The 22,540-nt window shown below is 42.6% G+C and overlaps 1 protein-coding gene across 3 annotated transcripts in view; it reads left to right on the forward strand.

Annotated features, from left to right (window-relative positions):
• MED13L (mediator complex subunit 13L) overlaps positions 1 to 22,540 on the forward strand; it is a 282,978-nt gene that overhangs the window by 251,573 nt on the left and 8,865 nt on the right. For all 3 annotated transcript variants that reach the window (NM_001192468.2, NM_001369918.1, XM_059876003.1), the window contains 12 exons: positions 2,114 to 2,293; positions 2,897 to 3,120; positions 4,925 to 5,117; positions 5,835 to 6,261; positions 7,015 to 7,234; positions 8,291 to 8,479; positions 13,603 to 13,826; positions 14,015 to 14,157; positions 16,978 to 17,136; positions 17,926 to 18,102; positions 19,245 to 19,402; positions 22,055 to 22,216. In NM_001192468.2, coding sequence (NP_001179397.1) covers positions 2,114 to 2,293; positions 2,897 to 3,120; positions 4,925 to 5,117; positions 5,835 to 6,261; positions 7,015 to 7,234; positions 8,291 to 8,479; positions 13,603 to 13,826; positions 14,015 to 14,157; positions 16,978 to 17,136; positions 17,926 to 18,102; positions 19,245 to 19,402; positions 22,055 to 22,216 — 2,456 coding nt within the window. The remainder of the gene's footprint in view (positions 1 to 2,113; positions 2,294 to 2,896; positions 3,121 to 4,924; positions 5,118 to 5,834; positions 6,262 to 7,014; positions 7,235 to 8,290; positions 8,480 to 13,602; positions 13,827 to 14,014; positions 14,158 to 16,977; positions 17,137 to 17,925; positions 18,103 to 19,244; positions 19,403 to 22,054; positions 22,217 to 22,540) is intronic.

Genomic DNA, 22,540 nt, shown 5'->3' on the forward strand with positions numbered 1-22,540 from the left:
CTGACTTAGAGCTTTACTGCATTCTGCTGTGTAACCAAGCTCCACAAAGAGAGTGGTCAGCAGGCATTCAGTAAGTCAGGCTTCTAAGATAAGTATTAAACAGGTCTTTTGACCACAGTGAGAGCTGTTTGTGGGAGCAGAGGCCAAGCTGGAGGGATTCTATGAATGGAAGAAACATGGACCCTACTTTTGGAATCATCCTCAGTCTTGCAGAGGAGAAGGTTATATAAGCAAGGAGACTTCTGGGAGGTAGAGACGCCTGAGAAAATATTTCAAGGGTTATACTCATTTTTATAACTCCTTAAGGTTTAAGTACAATGCCTTATACTTGGCAAGCCTTGGATTAATGGCTGCTGCATGAATTTATGAATTAGTCTTTGCCCTAAAGAATTATGGGTGATTATCTTACGTGGTTTCTTTTATTAGATAGTGGCCTTCAGATAGAAAAGCAGTCTGGGTGGGTGGATGAGTAGTGTCATCTTTGGATATGAAGAATAGCATGTTTTATTGCAGATGAGATGTGGGTTCTAAATTCAGATGCTGAAAGTACCAGACAGATTGTGTAAACAAATGATGTGGAGAGCCAGCTTTGCAAAACAGCAGTGTCCTTCCACAATATCCTATTTTGCATGCATAGGAATAGAGTTCACAAAGAATTGCCTCTGCTTTTATTTTTCTTTAACCTGTAACTCTCTTAGTCTGTCATTTTCCTACATTGGATAGAACCATGAGTACAAGAAGTACTTTACTTTTTTCTTTACTGTAAGAAGAAAAGAAGCACAGGCTTGAAGATAAAGGAGGTTAATTCTGCTTCAGTCTCAGGCAGGCAGCAGAGCAGGGGTGTCAAAAACTGCCTGAAAGAGGCAGCTCCTCGACTCTAGATGGTGGTCCTCTAGCAGTGTGGTGGTCTCAGCCCCAGGGTTGTCAGATCGTTTTCCAGTTTTTCAAGAGAAGCTGGAAATCCAGATTTGTATATGAAATTTCCTGAGAAGTCCGTTTCAGATTGAGAAATGAAAACAAAACCTCTGTGCCCTGGGTTTGCAGCCTGTGTTTGATTTGAGGGCGCACCTGAGAATGTCTCCAGACTCTTCACACCGTGTGTCCCGGGCTCGGTTGGTAAATAGGTCACAGGTTTCCGTCTGTGCCGCCGTCCTCGCCAGCCGGGGAAGTGAGAGCAAGGAAAGGTCTCGAGGCCCCCGCTCTGCAGGCGCATAGCTGACCACCTCCAACTTCAGTGCTTCTTCCTTCAGATCTTTTAGGGAATTTGGTGAGCAGTATGGACCCTCTCCCCCCTGGGAAAAAAATACACCTGTGTTCACGCATGCACGTGCAGTTTGGGGAGAGTTTCAGAGGTTTTCATGTTCGAGGTTAAGGAGTCCTCCTGCTAGCAGGAAGAATGTGTGTTCTGAAACCGTGACTCTCCAGCTGTTCTAAGCTTCTTTTTAAATTCCTTTTCCCACTCATCATATAATCAGATAAACATTGATACTTGTAAACAAAAGTAATTAACTGGACTTCCCTGGTGATCTAGTGATTAAGAATCCACCTACCAGTGCAGGGACTCGGGTTTGACCCTAGTCCAGGAAGATCCTACCTGCCATGGGGCCACTAGGCCGGTGCGCCACAGCTGCTGAGCCTGTACTCGGAGCCTGCACGCCGCCACAGGAGAAGCCACTGCAGTGAGAAGCCCCCACTGCAACTGGAGAGCAGCCTCCTGTTCACTGCAACCAGAAGCCTGCACACAGCGACAGAGACCCAGCATAGCCATACAGAAATAGATAATTTTTTGAAAAGTAATTAAGAAACTAAAAGTAATTATGAAGCAATCATTAAGAAATTTTTGCAGCTCTCTTTTCTTGTGAATACCCTTGGAAACAGGTCTGTATGGTTTTAAAAAGTCAGACTTATTTACCTTTCCACTTTTAGGCAGTTCTATAGTTAGCCTTGATTATATAGAATAACTTTATTTCCCCTTTTATTATTTCCAATAATAATAAAATTTATTACTAAGTATTTTAGAGTCTCTACTGCTAGTGACGTCTCTGTCAGGGCCTGTTGCTGAGGCTGCGCCAGCCCGCCTTGACGGGTCCTGTTCTGTCGTTTTCCTTTGCAGTGCTAGACATCAGCATGCTGTCCTCCCAGGACGTGGTCCGTACGCTGCTGTCCCTGCAGCCCTTTCTCCAGGACGCCATCCAGAAGAAGCGCACGGGCAGGACCTGGGAGAACATCCAGCACGTGCAGGGACCACTCACCTGGCAGCAGTTCCACAAGATGGCAGGACGGGGAACCTACGGTAGACCTTTCTCCCTGTTGACGTTCTTTCAGATTTTTTTCTTCTGTGAAAAGAGCAGCTTTAGTTACTGTCAAGTCTTCCTTTGCTGACAAAATAGAATCTTTTCCCTCCTGACTACTACAGTTATAATCTCCTTGTTTTCCAATAGTCAGTTTCGGAGATAACTTATTTCTTAATGTCTTTGGCATAATCAAGGTCAATGGGGCAAACAATGCCTAACTAGACTATTTGTTAGAATCTCGTCTTCCCAGTGCTCACTGCCGTTTCATCTGGGTGAACCTCTGAACTAGTTCTGACAGCTTCTTTGTAGTCAGGACCAGAGTGCCTGTCTTAGAGGCAGGTAGATCGTTTTGTTCAGAGAACTAACACTAACCTGCTCTGCTCTGCACTCACTGAACCTTTATAAGCATGTTCGGACTCATTTAATTAAAGTCCTTCATCAGGGGCCATTTAATTAGAGGATTTGAAGACTAAGAGTATCATGTCAGCCTACAATAAAATGTCCGATGCCAGAATTAAGACAAATCGCTAGAGAATGCGCAGTGGTGGAGGTAGCGGGAAACGGACTCGCAAGAGCTTTCCTAAGCTGCAGTCTTGTTTTAGGTTCTGAAGAGTCTCCTGAGCCGCTGCCCATCCCCACCCTGCTGGTAGGCTACGACAAGGACTTCCTCACCATCTCGCCGTTCTCCTTGCCGTTTTGGGAGAGGCTGTTGTTGGACCCATACGGGGGCCACCGTGATGTTGCCTATATTGTGGTGTGTCCAGAAAACGAGGCCTTGCTCGAAGGAGCCAAAACTTTCTTCAGGGACTTGAGCGCTGTATATGAGGTGAGAGAGACACGAGAGGTGAAAGTCGTCTGTATGATGCAGGGCCTCGGACTGTTTCTAGTTGTGGCTAAATTTTAAAGGATAAATAGCTTCAAAATAGATCTCCAGGAAAATTTGCACATAGTTGGAGGACGAAGAAAAGGATAAGTTGGCAAGTTTTTCAGGAAGTACATTGTTTTCCCATCATAGCTTTATATTTTATTAGATTGAAAAGATTTTCCTCTACCAGTCTTACTAGCTGTTTTTTCCCCCCGTTTATGTGCTTGAGTTTAAAAGGACTACTCACCGGGGGTTAGTGGTTGTTCAGAAGAAGAACTTCACAAAAAGAAAATACATCTACTCTTGGGGGTGGGGGGAGTTCCTGAAAACAGTATAAAAGTGTTTAGCTGGAAAATTCCTGAATCACATAGAAGTTTAGTGACTCATGTCCCTGTTATGTTTTATTTAAACATCTTAAACTCAGTTTTGGTACAGATTAATAATGTAATAACCCTAGTAATGTTAGATAATTTTGTATATTTAGTGTATAAAGTCCTGTTACTTTTGAAAAATTAGAATCATACCTGTCTTTAAAGAGTTAGTGTGTATTTCTTCTGCTAAAGTACATATACACTAAAGTTTCTGTACCTTATCCTCCTAATTAATCTTCATATTTGATGAGAGTAAATGAAATTAATGTTTATAAAGTGTTTGGAGCTGTGACATAAGCATTACCAAAATGTTTATTAAATAAGATGCCAAGTTGAATTTCAAAAGTATTCCATAACAGAAATTGACCATCTATAAATGTATGAGTACACATGAAATAGTAAATTTACATGTTGCTTCAGAGAAAAGAGAAGGCGCTTATGTCTGAAATAATGGCATCAATTAAGCCACCAAAGGAAATCCTTGGAAACAGTAATTTCTAAACTGTGCCTGGTCCATGATGCATAATAATACTGAATCACAATTACCCTAATGCAGAAAACTTGTCTAAGCAATTTTAAAGCCCAGTCATTCTTTTAAATGAAGCTCTCAGCGTAAGTTACAGAACATAAAAGGATTACCCGATCACTTCAGAATTGCTCTTTTGGCAGTAATGTATACCTGCTTCAGAGGAGTGTACACTAGAGGATTTTTTAGGGGTTTGGTAAGCCTTCTGTTCATCAGCTCTAATATGGGCTAGTTATATGGGCTCTCCTGCCAGTGAGCATGTAGTTAAGTAGCTTACTTTTTGCAGACATATTGTATTCATTCTTTACCATAAGCACCCCTTTAATGTTCTGGAGGTTAATAATAGGATCTCATTGTGCTAAAACAACTATTTACTTTTAAAAAGTAGTCAGCATGTCCACTGCTTTAGTGGCCTCTGCTCTTGGGGATCTCCAAATGTAGCAGTGTAGCAGATGGCCCATAAAATGTTAGTGTTATCCTATGGGAGAACATCCAGAGTAGGGATTACTTAAGAGATTTCAGTGGACATATGTCTCCGTCAGCCTTCGTAGGCAGGAATCCGGCTCTTTATTTGACCATTAGCAGTCAGGTAGCGCTCAGCAGTGTTCCCTTGCTGGGGAGGAGGTGCTTGGGGTGAACAAGCATTTATTTTTTTCTTCAGAAAGAACATTTTTCCTTAGAGAGGCTGGTCCAGGGTTTGGAAAGACAGGAGAGCAGATTCAAATACCTTACTGGTCTGGTTGCACGTGGAAACGCTGAGTGAAGAAGGAAGATGCCTCCATGTGTGTGTCAGGCATCTCAGCGGCTGACGGTGCACTCTGAGGAGGGAGGGTCCCTGTTCTGAGTGGGGTCTACTGTGTTCTGTCAGATGTGCCGACTCGGGCAGCACAAGCCCATCTGCAAAGTGCTGCGCGACGGAATCATGCGTGTGGGGAGGACTGTGGCGCAGAAGCTGACGGAAGAGCTCGTGAGCGAGTGGTTCAGCCAGCCGTGGGGCAGCGAGGAGAGTGACAATCATTCCAGACTCAAACTTTATGCGCAAGTTTGCCGCCATCACCTAGGTAAATGGAGATTTACGTGACAAAGTCAAATTTGAGATGTAGACTATCAGATTGTTTCCCCCCTCCCCCATTCTTACCTGAAAAAATCCCATGGACAGAGGAGCCTGACGGGCTACCGTCCATAGGGTCGCAAAGAATCGTTCGCGGCTGAGTGCACAATCTTTTTGTTCTAAGTAGTTAAATGTTAGTTTTCATGTGCATGTATATTCTTGAAAAGCTATTTAAAGTAGCCTAAAGAAGTCATATCTAATTTACTCCACGTTTCAAAAATGTAGCAGCATGATTTGGTATTAACTGGTTAATTTTAACCCAGATTATCAAGAGAATCTTAGACCTAGCTTACAAGGCGTTAAACACATAGGAGCATAATATACCATGATGTCTGAGAATACATGGCCTCTCAGTTTTTAGTGAAGGTGTGTGGAATTGGTCTGAAAGGAAAATGATTGGTTTTCTTGAAAACGAAATGATTGGTTTTGTCCTTTTTCTTCTGTTCTCCAAAGAAGGCTCTTCCAGAATTTATAACAAGTGGCCCCATGTTTATTCCCTGTTTATCTACAAGCTTGTGTTTCAGTGTGGAGATAGCATTTTGGGTGTCAGAACCAGAGTATTGCAGCCTGGAAGCATAGCTCTTTAGAAAGTGACTGTTCTGAGTGTCTGCATCAGCCAGACCTGCAGGACGTCCCTGAAGTCACTTCTCTGTGTGTCCTCTTTCAGCACCTTATCTGGCCACTCTGCAGCTCGACAGCAGCCTGTTGATACCACCTAAGTACCAGACCCCACCAGCAGCAGCACAGGCGCAAGTGCCACCTGGGAGCGCTGGGCCTTTAGCTTCAAATCCAGGCTCGGCCGCGCCCTCGGCGGGCAGTGCGTTTAATCCCACCTCCAACGGCAGTTCTCTGAACCCGGCTGCAAGCAGTTCGGCCTCTGGCTCCACCGGTCCCCCAGTCTCCACATCGGCCTCTGCTCCCATCATCAACCAGATCAGCACTACCTCTTCCTCAGGATTCAGCGGTAGTGTCGGGGGGCAGAACCCCAGCACTGGGGCCAGCACTGCAGAGAGAACGCAAGGGAGCCTGGGCTGCGCTGGAGACACCGAGCCTGGGCAGAGCTCCTCGCAGCCCTCCCAGGATGGACAGGAAAGGTACAGTGCTCTGACCGAGCCGAGTGGCCTCGGCTTGGACCCCTGGGCTACCCTTCCTCTGTGCCCCAGCCCCCTCAACTTCATGCGTCTCTAAACCTAGTGAAGCACTGTATTTCTGTTCTTCCCCAAAGAAGGTAACACCTGTCAGTCTATAGTTCAGTGTTAAGAAATTTGAGAACTTCTTACAAACTTACTAGTAATTATTGTATTACTAGTATAATAGTATGTACTTACTAATTAATATACTTAGTGTAATTAATATTACTATTAATACTATATGAATAATATTTCTCTGGTGGCTCAAATGGTACAGAATCTGCCTGCAACGCAGGAGACCCAGGTTCGATCCCTGGGTTGGGATGATGCCCTGGAGAAGGGAATGGCAACCCCTCCAGTATTCTTGCCTGGAGAATCCCATGGACAGAGGAGCCTGGTGGGCTACAGTTGGACAAAGAGTCCGACACGACTGAGTGACTAACATTTTGACTTTCAACCTCTTCGTATTAACATAACAGCATTATAAAACATCTTTGTAGAAGGAAACCATGGCGGTGAAAAGAGATCTCCCATTTTAGAGAAGCACGTTGTCATTTTCCATCTATCTTGGTGCTGACTGACTGGGTTTGCCTTCATTTTGTTCCCTGTTGATGTTGCATTTACTCTGTAATCTCTGTCCAGGGAGTCGGTCTGCTCTGGAGTTGATGTATTTTTTATAATTTATGTTGCACATCTCATAAGTGGCTCTGTGTGCAGTGTTACAGAAAGGGAGAGAATAGGCATTCCCACGGAGCCTGACTCTGCAGACAGCCAAGCCTACCCTCCGGCTGTCGTCATCTACATGGTGGACCCCTTCACGTACACTGCGGAGGAAGACTCCACTTCCGGAAACTTTTGGCTGTTGAGTTTGATGCGCTGCTACACAGAAATGCTGGATAATTTACCTGAGCATATGAGAAATTCTTTCATTCTCCAGGTAACTAACTGCAAGTTTATTTACTTTGTTGTTTTTATGAATGTGAATACATTTTTTTTAACTGTATGTATATGAAAACAGAAAAAAAAATATTCTTAATTCAACCTTTTAGATTCAGACATTATTAGTATTTTGCTGTTTCTCTAACCTCTTTTCTGTGTTTATTTACACAATTGAGATCATATTTTCATGTAATTTTTTCTACCATTTCACTGTTTTGGCAGGCTAGTGGTTGGGATTCTGTGCTTCCAATGCCGGGGCCAGGTTCAGCCCCTGGTTGGGGAACTAGGGTCCCGAAAACTGCATAGTGTGACCAGTAAATAAATGAATACTGCCAGAATAAACATCTTTATGTGTAATCTCTCTTTTATATTTCAAGTATTTCTTAAAGTGGATTCTTAGATAAAGATACTGATAAATAATGCCAGATTCCTTTCCCAAAAGGTTACAGTTACTTACAGTTCTCTCAGGAGTGGATGAGCATGCTCATTTTCACTGCACCTTTGCCAACTTCATAGTGTAATAATTTTTTAAGTTTATAATTTAATAGGTGAAAATTGATGGGTGTTTAGATTTTTGTATTACTGTCCCTTTTAACTCAAGTCATTTCTATAGAATTAATTTAAAGCTCCTGGTGTAGTCTGTTGATAGTTTTTCATCGAAGTTTGTATCTCACATGATTAGACAATAATTCCAGTGATGCCGTGCATATTAAGTGTAAGAACTGAGAAGTATATTTTAAAGCAAGTTTTAAAATTTGAGGGCATAGCAACAATAAATTGAGAATTTATCCTTAAAATGGGAACAGGGTAATTTCTAAGTGACAGTGTAACTTGCCTAGCAGAGTGACACCCCTTCTTAAACTGCTGTTAGTTGTAATGTAAGACTTTGTGTCACTGAAAGGAATTAAGATTGAATTATATTGTTTGGCATTTCTGTATTTTAAGACTAAAGTTGCCTCCCCCATTCAAATAAAGAATGCATGCCGTTTCATTTTCCAGCTGCCTGTTAGCATGTTAGATCTGTTTCCAGTCTTGTTTGTATTTGTGTCTGTAGATTGTGCCTTGCCAGTACATGCTGCAGACAATGAAGGATGAGCAAGTTTTCTACATCCAGTACTTGAAGTCCATGGCATTTTCAGTGTACTGCCAGTGCAGGCGACCTCTGCCTACACAGATCCACATTAAATCCCTCACAGGATTCGGGCCTGCCGCCAGCATTGAGATGACTCTCAAGAACCCGGAGGTAGGCAGCAGCAGGGCAGAAATTGGCAAAGACTGCTTTTATACTAAAGATGCAAGCCAGGAGAGTTACTTGCTTGTTCTGTCTTCTGCCTTTATATAAGAGTGGTAGATTTCTCTAATCCTTAAGTTGAAATAGAGGAGATAACTTCTCTGAACTTGTATAATTTTTTGAGAAAGGAGGCAAGCAAACTCCTGCTTTTTTCTTGATGTAACATCTAAGGCAACAATACACTTACCCTTTTTACTTTACTTACTAATGTTCAGCTTTCCTATGTTTATTTTGCTCATTAGTTTTGGAAGCTGATCTGTGTCTCGAATCACTCTCTACCTCCACCTCCCCCAGCTCTTTCCTCCTGGAGCAGCTGTTGTATGTGTTCACTCCGCACGGACCCCTCACCTTCTGATGCTTTCTCCTCCCCTGGTCTCTGTGCTTGTGTGTGTGGATGGATGTGTTTTCTCTCCGTCTTCCTAACCCTATCTTCTACAGATGTGTACCTCCAAAACACCAAGGCAAACATGCCTTAAACAAGAGTTGTATACTGCTGTTGTTTTACTAAATCATCTTTTCCTGAAGATAGATGTACAGGGCAGTGTTGAGGACTTTCAAAGCCTTCAAAAATCAATTCCACAACTTTTGCATGAAAAATTACCCATTAATAAGAGCCAGCAAACAGTGCTTTACTGTTAGAGAACTTAATACCCAAATAGCTAATTTTAGTCGGTAATGTTTTTCTGGAAAACTAAAAAAAAAAAAAAAAAAATGACGTACTACTTATACCGCATTTGTTGTAACCTGGTTCAAGTCAGCTTGGTCCCAGGGAAAGGAACTGCTTAGCTGACAGCTCACATCCACCCTGGGGTTATAGAAAAGTTCTGTCTTTGGCAATTCTAGGTTAGTTTGTTGAGTTTGTGTTTTTTTTACTTTGGTGAGCAAGTCATCTATTTTCTCTACTAGCTTTTTCTAGAATTGTAATAAATCCGTTTCTGCTTCTTACTTGTGTCTGGAAATCATGAGTTTGTCCTTTCTGTATGCGTTTTAAATCTTTTAGTTCTTTACCTCTTGTGGTTATTGTACAATTCAGATGCAGTCATTCCTTATGCTTTCATAAGAAGCTATCACAATTTCAAGTGACAGCTAATAGCAGTCTGCATTTGCATAGGAGTAGGTAAAGGCTGACTGCCTATATTAAGATATCCCAAGGCATTATGTAATGTTTTAAAAGATTATATAACGTACTGGCAGAACACCGTGAGAGTTCATGAGACAAAGTGAGGCTCAGATGAAAATAAATTGCAAAAATATGCTTTTTTTCCTTTTGCTTTGGAACAGGAAGAGAGAAATCAATTGTTTGACTTAATTAAAAACCTAAGAACCAAACATCATGAATACTTGCTGAGGTCTCTTGAGTCTTCCCTTGCGTGAGGGTCCTGGCTCACCTCTAGGCGCGGCCTCTCCCTCAGTCTGCGGGTAGAATTTCACTTTCACTCAGTGGCTGGAGCTGAGTGTCTGCTCCCAGACTCTGTGTTAGGTGTCGACTATGCAGCGGTGAGCGAGATGCAAGTCCTCTGCTTCCAGGGATTCGCAGTTTCTGCAGTGGCACAGCCTCATGCAAGCTCCTGGAGCCACGATCCCACTTGCTGTCTCTGTAGGGTTGCCTGTTCTGGGTGTTTTATGTAAATGAAATCATCCCACATGTAAGCTTTTATGTGTGGCTTCTTGCACTTAACATCATGTTTTCAAGGTACCTCCATGTCATAGCACATATGGCACTTCTTCCGTGGCTAAATAATGCTCCATTATATGGATGGACCACAACTTGTTTATCCCATTAGTGGATGGACGTGTGGACTTTTCCACTTTCTGACTGTTGTGACTGCTACTGCTAAGTCGATTCAGTCGTGTCCTTCTCTGTGGGACCCCATAGACGGCAGCCCACCAGGCTCCCCCGTCCCTGGGATTCTCCAGGCAAGAACACTGGAGTGGGTTGCCATTTCCTTGACTAATGCTGCTCTAAATAGTCGTGTATGAGTTTTTATGTGGCTATGTGTTTTTGGTTTTTCTGGTGTGAAATTTCCAGGTCTGTGGAGAGTGGATCAGTGATAAGGTTAGGTTTAAAACTTGAACAAATTGTTGAATATCTTTGTATCCCTGAAATAAAGGAATTCGGTTAAATTATCTCTAAAGTCTCCTTTAACTTCAAAATTCTGTAATTGCATTATTACTGTTTCTTATGCTGTAGTTCATGGGCTGGCAACTCTGACTGTGGGCTAAACCCAGCCTGCAGCCTGCATGTGTATTAGCAGTCAGATGGGAGTGATAGTTACAGTTTTACAAAGAGAGGATTATGTGAAAGAGACTCTCAAGGCCTAAAGTGTTTGCTGTCCGGTCCTTTATAGAAGTTTGCTGACCCCTGCTGTAGTCTACTAAATACCGATATGTATGTAATAGCTGTAAACAAAAAGGTTAAATTTCATCACAGTTTATCTAAAATATTTGTCTTCGGTAACAGCTAATGCTTTGATTTCTTAAATTGCACACACATACACATAGTAAGGTATAATATACATACTGAAAAGTGCCCAGTCTTAAGTGTTCAGTTCAGTTGCTCAGTTGTGTCTGACTCTTTGCGACCCCATGAACCGCAGCACGCCAGGCCTCCATCCATCACAGACTTCCGGAGTTCACCCAGACCCACATCCATCGAGTCAGTGATGCCATCCAGCCATCTCATCCTCTGCCGTCCCCTTCTCCTCCTGCCCCCAATCCCTCCCAGCATCAGAGTCTTTTCCAATGAGCCAACTCTTCGCATGAGGTGGCCAAAGTATTGGAGTTTCAGCTTTAACATCAGTCCTTCCAATGAACACCCAGGACTGCTCTCCTTCAGAATGGACTGGTTGGATCTCCTTGCAGTGCAAGGGACTCTGAAGAGTCTTCTCCAACACCACAATTCAAAAGCATCAATTCTTAGGCGCTCAGCTTTCTTCACAGTCCAACTCTCACATCCATACATGACCACTGGAAAAACCATAGCCTTGACAACCTTTCTGGACAAAGTAATGTCTCTGCTTTTTAATATGCTATCTAGGTTGGTCATAACTTTCCTGCCAAGGAGTAAGCATCTTTTAATTTCATCACTGTAATCACCATCCGCAGTGATATTGGAGCCCAGGAAAATAAAGTCAGTCACTGTTTCCCCATCCATTTGCCATGAAGTGATGGGACCGGATGCCATGATCTCGTTTTCTGAATGTTGAGCTTTAAGCCCACTTTTTCACTCTCCTCTTTCACTTTCATCAAGAGGCTCTTTAGTTCCTCTTCACCTTCTGCCATTAGGGTGGTGTCATCTGCATATCTGAGGTTATTGATATTTCTCCCGGCAATCTTGATTCCAGCTTGTGCTTCCTCCAGCCCAGCGTTTCTCATGATGTACTCTGCATGTAAGTTAAATAAGCAGGGTGACAATATACAGCCTTGATGTACTCCTTTTCCTATTTGGAACCAGTCTGTTGTTCCATGTCCAGTTCTAACTGTTGCTTCCTGACCTGCATACAGGTTTCTCAAGAGGCAGGTCAGGTGGTCTGGTATTCCCATCTCTTTCAGAATTTTCCACAGTTTATTGTAATCCACACAGTCAAAGGCTTTGGCATAGTCAATAAGTGTACTGCTTGCTGAATTTCTATAAGTAAAAATATTAAGTAACTAAGAGCCAGAAATAAAGCATAACAAGCATCCATCTCCAACATCCCTTCTAGTCACTCCAGTGGTAATCACTATTTTGACTTGTAACAGTGTAATTTTGCCCATTTTTTGGCTTTTATGTAAATGGTTTACAGTCTTTTGTGTGACTTTGATTCAGTGCTGAGAATTACCCATTTTGTCGCCTGTGATGGTTTTTTCATTCTCTTGGCCATTTGATGCCCTGCTTGTGTAATTTTATCACAGCTTAGCATCCATGTTACTGTTGATGGTTATTTAGGTTGTTTTCTCTTCTGAGCTTTTTTTTTTTTTAATTTAAAAACTAAAAGTAGAAGTTTTTATTGAGTTCTTTAAATTGCTACTCCATATTTTTCTTATTACTAGAAAAGTTTTTAAGCAGCCATTCTTAACTTGACCAAAATTTTAAAAAGCAAAGATATTTTGTAAATGTGTCGCACACACGGGTGACAGAACCCTACTTTTTCTAAGAGGACATTCATCTGAATAAAATCATGAGTTTTTAAGTAAGCCTCCACCAAGTCTTCTGGTAATTGAACAGAAGCAAGCCCACCATGGTCCATGGGAGATGGGTTAGACAGACAGATGTTCTTTCAGTTTTTCCATAATTTAATTCATTTTGTTGCTTGGAATTAACATCACAGTTTGCAGGGGCTTCATTGGTACATCATCAAAGGACCATCGGCCTCCCAGACATGTGTCACTCTCCTCCTGCACCGAGTAGTTGAATTTCAGGATTGTCTTCTTGTAGAAAAATTCTTCTTCTGCATTTGCAAACATTAACTCATCTTTTTTCTGGTTGCTCCATTTCTTTTTGGAATTCTTTTTTCCTGCTTCCACAAACATCTTGCTGATCAGAAGGTAGAAGTAACACATCCCACATGGCTTGTTAGTTTTGTGTGCTTTTTTCTGAGCTATTAAAATGGATACTGTTAGGAACATGCTTATACCTGTCCTTTGTCAGCATATATGTGCGTTTGTGGGGTGGGGATCAGAGGGTACATGTTTGTTCAGCTTTTAAGGCTGTTGTCAATACTTTCCCAAAGCACATCATATACCAGCAGTGAGAGAGAGTTCTAGTCACCCTGTTCTCATGAGTACTTGATGTTGTCTGTCTTTTGTATTTCAGACATTCTGGTGGGTATATAGTGGTTTTAATCCTAATGACTTTCCTAATGACTAAGTTGGGCCAATTATTTATTTTCATAAAGAAATACTGGCTTGAGTTCCCCAGCTCATGTGACTTATACAGTCTTTTTGTATCATTATTTATTTATAGGACTAGTCGGGGTGCAGTCTGTTGTCATTTCTCCCTGTTGGTTTCCCTCAGTGCTATATGGGGTTTGTTGTGAACACCAAATTGAGTTGCTCTGTGTTGTTACTGATTCTGATTTTGATTCTTATTTCAGCGGCCCAGCCCGATCCAGCTTTACTCCCCTCCTTTTATATTGGCCCCAATCAAAGACAAGCAGACAGAGCCGGGAGAGACGCTCGGTGAAGCGAGCCAGAAATACAACGTGCTCTTTGTGGGCTATTGTCTGTCTCACGACCAGCGCTGGCTTTTGGCTTCCTGCACTGATCTCCATGGAGAATTATTAGAAACTTGTATTGTAAATATTGCTTTACCAAACAGGTGAGGAGCCTTGGTGTTCGTGGTGCATGGAGACTGACACTGTGCCTTTTCTCAGCTCATGGATATTTCTAACTCTCCCACCTAAATGCACTGGGTACCATGTGGGTGGGTTCTTTGGAATTTTCTTGGTTTTGTCGTACTGAGTAATAGCTCTGACTCATTTGGGGACCCTTTTCCATTTATTTGAGGTCACGGAGGAGTAAAGTATCTGCACGTAAGATCGGACTGCAGAAGTTGTGGGAATGGTGCGTCGGTATTGTCCAGATGACATCTCTGCCCTGGAGAGTTGTGATCGGGCGACTCGGGCGTCTAGGCCACGGGGAACTCAAAGGTGAGAAATTCCTGAAGCAAAGGAAAGGAAGAGGGCTGAGCTAACGTCATTAACTAAGCTGAGGGAGAAAACAGTAAAGTTGGGAGTAAGAGTAGATAGAGCACGTTATATTTTCTGATTCTTCTAAATGTACGGGGTAAACTTGTGATTTTTAGACTTTCTATTAGCAACAGAATCATTTACAAAGAAAATTTTAAATATTGAACCTAGCAGAAAAATAATTCTTTATATTAATCTATAAAAGGGACACTAAATTAGAATTTCTAACATTTGTGTATTGAGTCAGTGAGAAGAACAAGTGGTTTTTGTTGTTTTTTTTTAAACAAGTCAGTTTTACCTGGAAAATTTTATATCAGATTATGGATGATCGTAAACGTCATATACAGCCTTTACTTGCATTTGCTTGTTTGTTTTTGATGGTTGATGGTGAGGAGACTGTATTGTTTCAGTGGCGTGATAACAAGATAGTCCTTGTTGACAAGGACAAGTAGTTGCAAATTTGAACCATCTTTATAAAACATCACCACTGTCTGATAGTCTGTGGTCTGGAAATTTAAGAGAACAGGTGTTTTGTTTTTTTTTTTAAAGTTGAATCCCCCAACTTATATTCCTTATAAGAAATACAACAAAGGAATAAAAATAAGTGCCGTGTAACACCACTGACCACTGGCAGCCGCCTTGGCTGATGTTGAGCCCAGCTCATTCATTATCCTCGTGGAGCTACTTGTACAGTTTTATTTGAACAGGCCTAGATTATCTTTTTTTAAGGCCTGTCAATGGCGTATCTATAAGAAGTCCAGTATACGCATATAGATGTGAATTTTTTCTAAGGTGTGTGCAAAAGCAAGCATGTGTCACAAATTAGCCTGGTAGTTTTCATGTTTCATGTGTATATTAGGGCAGAGTTGGCAAACTTTCTTTGTAAAGGGCCAGATAGTAAATATTTTGGACTGTGCAGGCTAGCTGGTCATGTTGAGCAACCCAGCTGTTCTATTGTATGTCACAATAGCCACAGACAGTACCCCCTTGAGTGGGCATGGCTGTGTTCTCAGAGACCTTGCTGACATCAGGTGGTGGGCACGACCTGGCCTTGTGGACCCTTGTATTGGAGTGTGCATAGTATTTCTTACGTGAAATTTATATCAGGTATTTGGGGAAACCCTGAAATAAACCCCCTGATATGGAGATAACTCGTCTTGTATCAAGTGCCCAGAGGGGTTAATTATTAGGGTTTAACAGCAGTTTATACAAATATATAATATGTATTAAGTGTTTGTTTAGGAATCTTCTTATACACAGAGTTTTTTTTATTATTAAATCATACTCTAGGCCAAGAGAAAAATATCACCCTTTTCATTTTTAAAAGAATATTATACTTATAATGAGTCTGTATCAGTAGCCTGGAGGTCTAATTCATTAGGGGATTCATCATTTCATTTCTGTCAGAATTCCTATCTTCTCTCATAGTATACCTTTTAGTCAATCTTATTTCTTAAAGGCTTTAAGCTACTCTTAACCCTTGGGAAAAGTTAGAATATGATAGAAAAGAAGTAGAGGAGATGAAAATATAGCCTAGTAGTCTAGTTATTTGGTGTTTTGGAAAATTATTAGAGCTGTTGCCCTCCCTTGTATGATTTTTTAGAAGGGACACAAGTGTGACCAAGGGCTCCATCAGAAGACTGAGAGAAAACGTGCCTTCAAGGAGTAAACACAGGAAACAGCCTAGTGTCCAGGACACGAGCTTCTTCCTTTGGGGAACCGAGCTCTGCACCACCTTGCATTTCTGTGGGGCAGTAGCAGATACGGGTCCACAGATTTCGGTTTTGTGAATCTCTGTTCTTTATCACCACAGTGTTTGTGATAAAAAGAATCATACTGGCTTTTCTTTCTTATTTGGTTCTTAAATACTGAATTCACATCTCTCGGGTTTTTCTGTGGTTTTTTCAACATACACCCTCCTCCGTGTTCCTTGACCCTTTTTATTTCAGCCACTTCTGTTCACTGTTCATTGGGAATATGAAATTTTCGTGAAAGTTTTGGGGTTTTTTAAACTTTTTAAGGGAGAGCAGCATGTGGCGGTGGACAGGTGGCGTGGTGTTGCCTCAGGTGTGACAGTGCACAGCTGCACCCATGTCACACTGATGGGCTCCTGTGTGTCCAGGGTCAGAATAAAGGGAGGGCCGAGTGCTCTTCAATTCCCAGAGTAACATTACCCTCTGCGGTTCTGTGATGAGATATCCTGCCTTTGTTTGGGGGCAAGAAACAAACAATAGAAAATTTGTGCCACCTTTTTAATCTGAACAGCTAATGTAGCGTTATCTGGAGCATGTTACTTGGACCCATTGCTTACCAGCTGTTCGGGGCATGCCAGGAAAGGGTCCCCTTGGTTCCTTCTGCTGCTCGCCTTTGATGAAACCACCAACCTAGAGCAGTAAACCAAACTGAGGTTCGCCCCCAGCTGTGCTCTCTTCTGAGGAAAAGTATCCATGAGGGTGTGAAAGAACCAGGCCTGGAGAAGGAGAAAGGGCAGAATAGACTGGCATCCCCAACAGAAAGTATGCGCACATGTGCCTGCGTCTGTGCTGGGCCCCCACGTAACCTCAGTCTCCATAATGGTGGGCCTTTGTTCCCTTGTTAATGAAGTGTAATCGAGGTCAAGTGACATTTTCTTTGTAGCAAGGAGGGGAACCTGTATAAAGACATATTCCCTTTAGGGCCCAATCCTGGAAATTCAATTATCAGGCAGAACTGGTAAAACACTCAAAGCTCACATCAGTATGCATTTCAAAGACTGTGTGAGACTGTGGTATTTGATTCCAGATTGGAGTATCCTCCTCGGAGAATGTTCACTACAGACAATCAGTAAACGGCTCAAGGACGTGTGCCGGATGTGTGGAATCTCTGCCGCAGACTCGCCTTCTATCCTCAGTGCCTGCCTGGTTGCCATGGAGCCCCAGGGCTCCTTTGTAGTGATGCCAGGTAACTCTCTTGTCAGTTTTCTTAATTAGGTATCAGAGTACTTCAGTCCATTTATTCTGAAGTTCACACACAAATATAGATTGTATCCTTATGAAAAACAGTTGTACTCAAGGCTCAAAAGTGGAAACCGTTTGGTCTCTTCCAAGGGAGTGGTTTGTGACTTTATTATCTGTTAACCATCACTTGGGAGAGAGCCTGAGTCCTGAGTGTGATCGAGAGCTCTTGGAGTCATGGCGAATTATTTGCCTGACCCCGGCCTGTGGGGCGGGTTACATCATTTCTTTGTGCTCTGTCCTCCTTATGACATGGGGTAGTAGTTCTTACCTCATGATGTTGGCTTTGATGATTGAATGAGATGAGTAAAGATTTAGTATAGAATCTAGCATATAGTATGCATTCAATGAATATGCATTTTAACAATTTTTAGTTGAATGGTATCATTTCTACAGAATTGCACTGTTGGGAGAACAGTCCTTTATAAATTATTAGCAATCACAGGAGAACAGAAGGTTTTATTTTTAGAAATACTTAATTAAATCATACTTGGTTGGCTCAGTCCAATTTTATCTTAACTTTCCTAATGTGAAATCTGGCTTGGGCTATCATAGGTAAATGCTCTGAGTCAGTTTCTTGAAAATATTTAAACAAATGGGCTCAACTTTAAATGTGTGTCCATCATGGCACTTGTGTCAGACTCATATCAGTCCAGCTCAGGTCCTCTTAAAATGTATTTCTGGAGTTGTTCACTGCTACACAAAAGGAGTGAATACCTTTTCCCTGCCTTTTAAGATGCTGTCACAATGGGCTCTGTTTTTGGTCGAAGTACTGCACTGAACATGCAGTCATCTCAGCTTAACACCCCTCAAGATGCTTCCTGTACACACATCTTGGTGTTCCCGACGTCGTCAACCATCCAGGTGGCTCCAGCCAACTATCCCAATGAAGATGGGTTTAGCCCCAACAATGGTGAGTGGGCACAGTGCAGCTCGACTCCTTCACCAAAATGCCGTGCTACAGCAAGGAGTCACTGCGCTGCGGCAGGTTCTTCTGTGTTGTAATGAACAGCTTATAGAGCATGAGGGAACTGGAGGGCTAAGCATCTTTTCGGTCTTGAGGATTTCATTTATACCATTGCCAAGGCCATATAAACACTGTCCTCTCTTGGGTAATTAACGTTCTCCTGTTTTTCATGAAATGAAAGGCAGAAAGTGTCTGTGTGCTGTGATGTCACTCTTTCAATGAATATTTCTTAGCTGGTTTGAAATGGGTGAAGACTACTGGGCAGTAGTCAGACAGCATCTAATTCGCTCTGAAACAACTCCTTAGTTGATGATTCTTAATAGATATTCTTGGTTTGAATATCTTAAAGCATTTGTTAACTGAATATAAACTGTAAAATGCTCAATATTATGCAGCCATTTACAGTGTTTTTTGAGGGGTTTTTAGCAGCATTTGCTCCCGTTAAAGGGGGAGGGTGAAAGGCCATCACCCTGCGTGTGTGCACACAGGTTAGATGTGTAGCATGATCGTGGGGTCATAATACAGAACCAGAACCAGCGGGACTGTTCTTGGTGACGAGGCTTCCCATTTTATACCTTCCAGGTTCTCTGCTGTGTGTGTGCCTTACTTCTATGATACAGGAGAGAATTTCCTAGGGAAATCACTGTGCTTTGATCTGCTGGTGTAAGAGGCCTCCAGTTTCAGGCCAAGTTCACACCTATTAGCATGCATTAATTCAGCCTTAAGTGTTTTTAGATGCTAATTGGATATGTAGATGGAGTGTGCTGTTTTCTTGGATGGCGTCAGTTTTAATTTTGTTTAATAATTAAATTGCTTCTTTAGCTGTTTTGCCATGTTTTATGTGCCTTTGGAGGCTGGAGTTTTATGTTACTTCTCCATTCTGTGCATACTTCACACTAGGAGATCACTAGAGACAGGACACAATGAAAGGCTTATTTGCAGCACCTTGAACCCAAAGGGCACACGTTAAGTCTAAGTGGTTAATGATGCATACCTAGAACAGCCCTAGGCCAGCAGACTGTGTTTTGCTTTAAGTCGGGGCTGTGGATGAGCTTTTTAATTTTTGTGTTTTTCTCTCTCCCCTCTAGATGACATGTTTGTTGACCTTCCATTCCCAGATGATATGGACAATGATATTGGCATATTAATGACTGGGAATCTCCATTCCTCTCCTAACTCCTCCCCAGTCCCCTCCCCAGGCTCTCCGTCTGGAATCGGCGTGGGCTCTCACTTTCAGCACAGTCGGGTAAGCATGACTTGGGAAACTTGGCACGTTTAAACCCACCGCAGCCTTGAGGGAAGGCCCCTAGAGGTGCTGACCTCCGTTACCACATCCGCCTTTCCTCCCGGTGGTCCTGATACAAGTGAAGTCAGTGTGGCTCTGTTGTTTCATTTTGAGCAAAGGCAGGAATTCTAAAGAAATGTATTACCATTCCTGATGACTGTGTTTAATCAGAAGAATAGTCCATTACAGCTGTCAGAGTTTTTTGCAATTGTTTTCTGAGCAAAAATTAATTTTGGTTGCTTGCCGTTTCCCAGTTAATTGTAATATTTTTGCCAAAACAGCAGCTTTTCAGAGACTAGTTCAATAATCCTGCTTATTCAACATGCAGAATAACTGTGTTAACTGAAGAACACACTGTTGATGGTTATTCGGAAAGAGGCCTCCCTTGTCTTGGTCTGTGTTTTCCACCTTTTTAGGCAGTCCGACCTCCTGTGTAGCCAGCCTGCAGGAATGGAAGAGCCCACAGGTGGCTGATTTTGGAGACGTGTCCATGTTAATGCCAGAGTATTAAGGGACAAAACAGAGCTTACAACTAGTTTCATCTTTAAATATCCTAGGGATATTAGAGGTGAACTAGCAGAAGATTGAAGCATTAAAGGTTCTGCCATAAAGCTAGGTGATGCATGCCTTATCCTGGTCTTATACTTAAAATACTAAGAGACTGAGGGCTTGGACACAGAAAAATAGCTGTCCAATATCTTAAACTGGACAAGTAAAAGCAATCTGTTTACCCTCGTTTAGACACAAAGATGTTCTTAAAGGACTTAGGTTTCTGTCAGGTGGGACTTTTATTGCCAGCCCTGAGTTCACTGAAGGACAATCAAGAGAAGAGAAGATGGAAAACTTGAGTTACAGAGCAGATGAGACCAAGGAACGGCAACTCAGTAGTCTGCCTTCATGTTACTGCCTGCCCCCTAATTTTCCCTTCTGGAGGAAGAGATTGTACGTGTCTTGACTTCCTCCTCAAGCATTTGCCCGTTAATGACAATTTATTGGCTCACTGGAGATTGTGATGGGGACCAAGAACACAACTTTTGCATTGAGTGGTTGAATTTAGGATTACCGTGATTCTGGAGGCCAGTAGCGCTGCAGCGAGGAATGTGTGCCCTGGAGGTTGGTAAACACAGCTCTGAGTTACAGCTCACTAGCTTGTGCGATCTTGGACAAGTTTACTCTACTTTTCTCAGCCATAGTTACCTTAACTGTGAAATGGAAATACTAGCAACTATCTACCAGTACTGGTGGTTGTAATTCAGCCTGTCCACTAACAAAGAATTGGTAACTGAAGTATGTTAGTTTTGTGAGAAGCAGAGGTGTGCTGTCTTTTCTCCCTTGGTTGGCGCCTCAAGCCATTGAATGTCACACTTGAAACAGTTCTGTGCTGAAGCTGGTCAGGTGGCCTTTTCCACTCCTGAACGCCTGCAGCCGGGTAACTCTGACGGGCTTTCAGCATTTCCTCCTTCTGAACCATTAACCCTTCTTTGATATTCAGTTAAGAGGCTACAACAGGAGAAAGCATTCAAAGTTGCAGTTAGTTTTTCTTAAGCAACTCAGAATTGCTACAACTTGGTGTAGTAGTTGAGGGTTTTTTTTTTTCTTTGAAACAGAAGGCTTTTGAGAACAAATGAATTACTTATTATTGCTTGCATAAAAGGTACATTTTCAACTCTTGAGGCTAGCTAAGAGAGTCAAAGATGAGGAAAATGTCAATTAAAAAAAAAAAAAACGCCCAGTAAGGCTCTCACAAAAATCTCTTACTCCTGGGATTGCTGTAAATTGAAACAAGACTTCCCACTGCTGGCAGGTTAGAGACCCTTGAGTTGTTACGACCTGTTGACAGTGGACAGTCAGGCGTGTGTTTTTGGGTGACTGCAGGGGAAAGAGCAGATGGGTGTGGTGGTGCGGCGCCTTCAGCTGTCAGAGTCCACTCCTTCCATTTTTAGTTTGTTATCTAATAATGCCATGGAGCAGATTTTATGTTCTGCAGAAAAGGAAGCAGAGAAAATAAGTCTGTTTACTCGGCTGATGTGGCAGACACTGCCTCCCCTGCCGCCCTTTCTCCATCAGTTCATCTGTGTGAGGTGCTACCAGCCTGGTCACTACAGTGTGCACGGTGAACTGATGAAACCTGGGTGACGGTGTCAGAGAGGACGAACTTCCAGTTACACAAGAAGTGTCTGCAGATGTAATAATGCATAGTTAATACCATATTGTAGGGACTTCCCTGGTGGTCCAGTGGTTAAGAATCCGCTTGCCAATACAGGGCACAGAGTCCATCCCTGGTCCAGGAGGACGTGCCGCGGGACAGCTCGGCCTGTGCTCCACAGCCCACGCGCCGCAACAGAGACCCAGCACAGCCAGAAAGAAATCATTTAAAAACACCATATTGTATATTTGATAGTTGCTACGCGTAGATTTTTTTTTAAAGTTCTCATCAAAATAAAAACCATTCAGCTCTGTGTATGGGGATGTTCACTACACTTACGTGATGATTTCCCACAATTAGAGCCGTCATGTGTGCATGGCAGTTATATGGATTTCTTTTGAAAAGATTTTACAGAAAGCTTTCTTTGGTGATAAATGCTGATCATGCTTTGGGACTTTGTCTTTCAGAGCCAGGGTGAGCGTCTTCTTTCTAGGGAAGCACCCGAGGAGCTGAAACAGCAGCCTCTAGCCCTTGGGTATTTTGTGTCAACCGCCAAAGCCGAGAATCTCCCCCAGTGGTTTTGGTCATCATGTCCCCAGGCTCAGAACCAGTGTCCCCTCTTCCTAAAGGTTGGTTTGGTGTCATGTTTGAAGTTTTGGCGGGGGGGTGGGGGGAGGCACGGCGGAATGAATGACTTAAAACTCAAAATTTGGTGAGAATTTGTTCCCTGATTCTCTCGTGTCTACTTGAAATCTGAGGCTGTTTTACTTACAGCTAGAGGCAGAGAGCAGAATTTAGGAGAGGAACCCAAAACCATGTCACAGAGGAATGACATTTCCCCAGGGAGGAGACCTCAGGTCACCCTGTGGTTCTGTGTAGGATTACTGCCGTCAGGGAAGTTACGCCTGGGGAGGGAGAGGTCAGTAATGACTGCTTGTCCTCCTCCTCCCCTT

Source organism: Bos taurus, chromosome 17, assembly GCF_002263795.3.
Source record: "Bos taurus isolate L1 Dominette 01449 registration number 42190680 breed Hereford chromosome 17, ARS-UCD2.0, whole genome shotgun sequence".
Taxonomy (NCBI): domain Eukaryota; kingdom Metazoa; phylum Chordata; class Mammalia; order Artiodactyla; family Bovidae; genus Bos; species Bos taurus.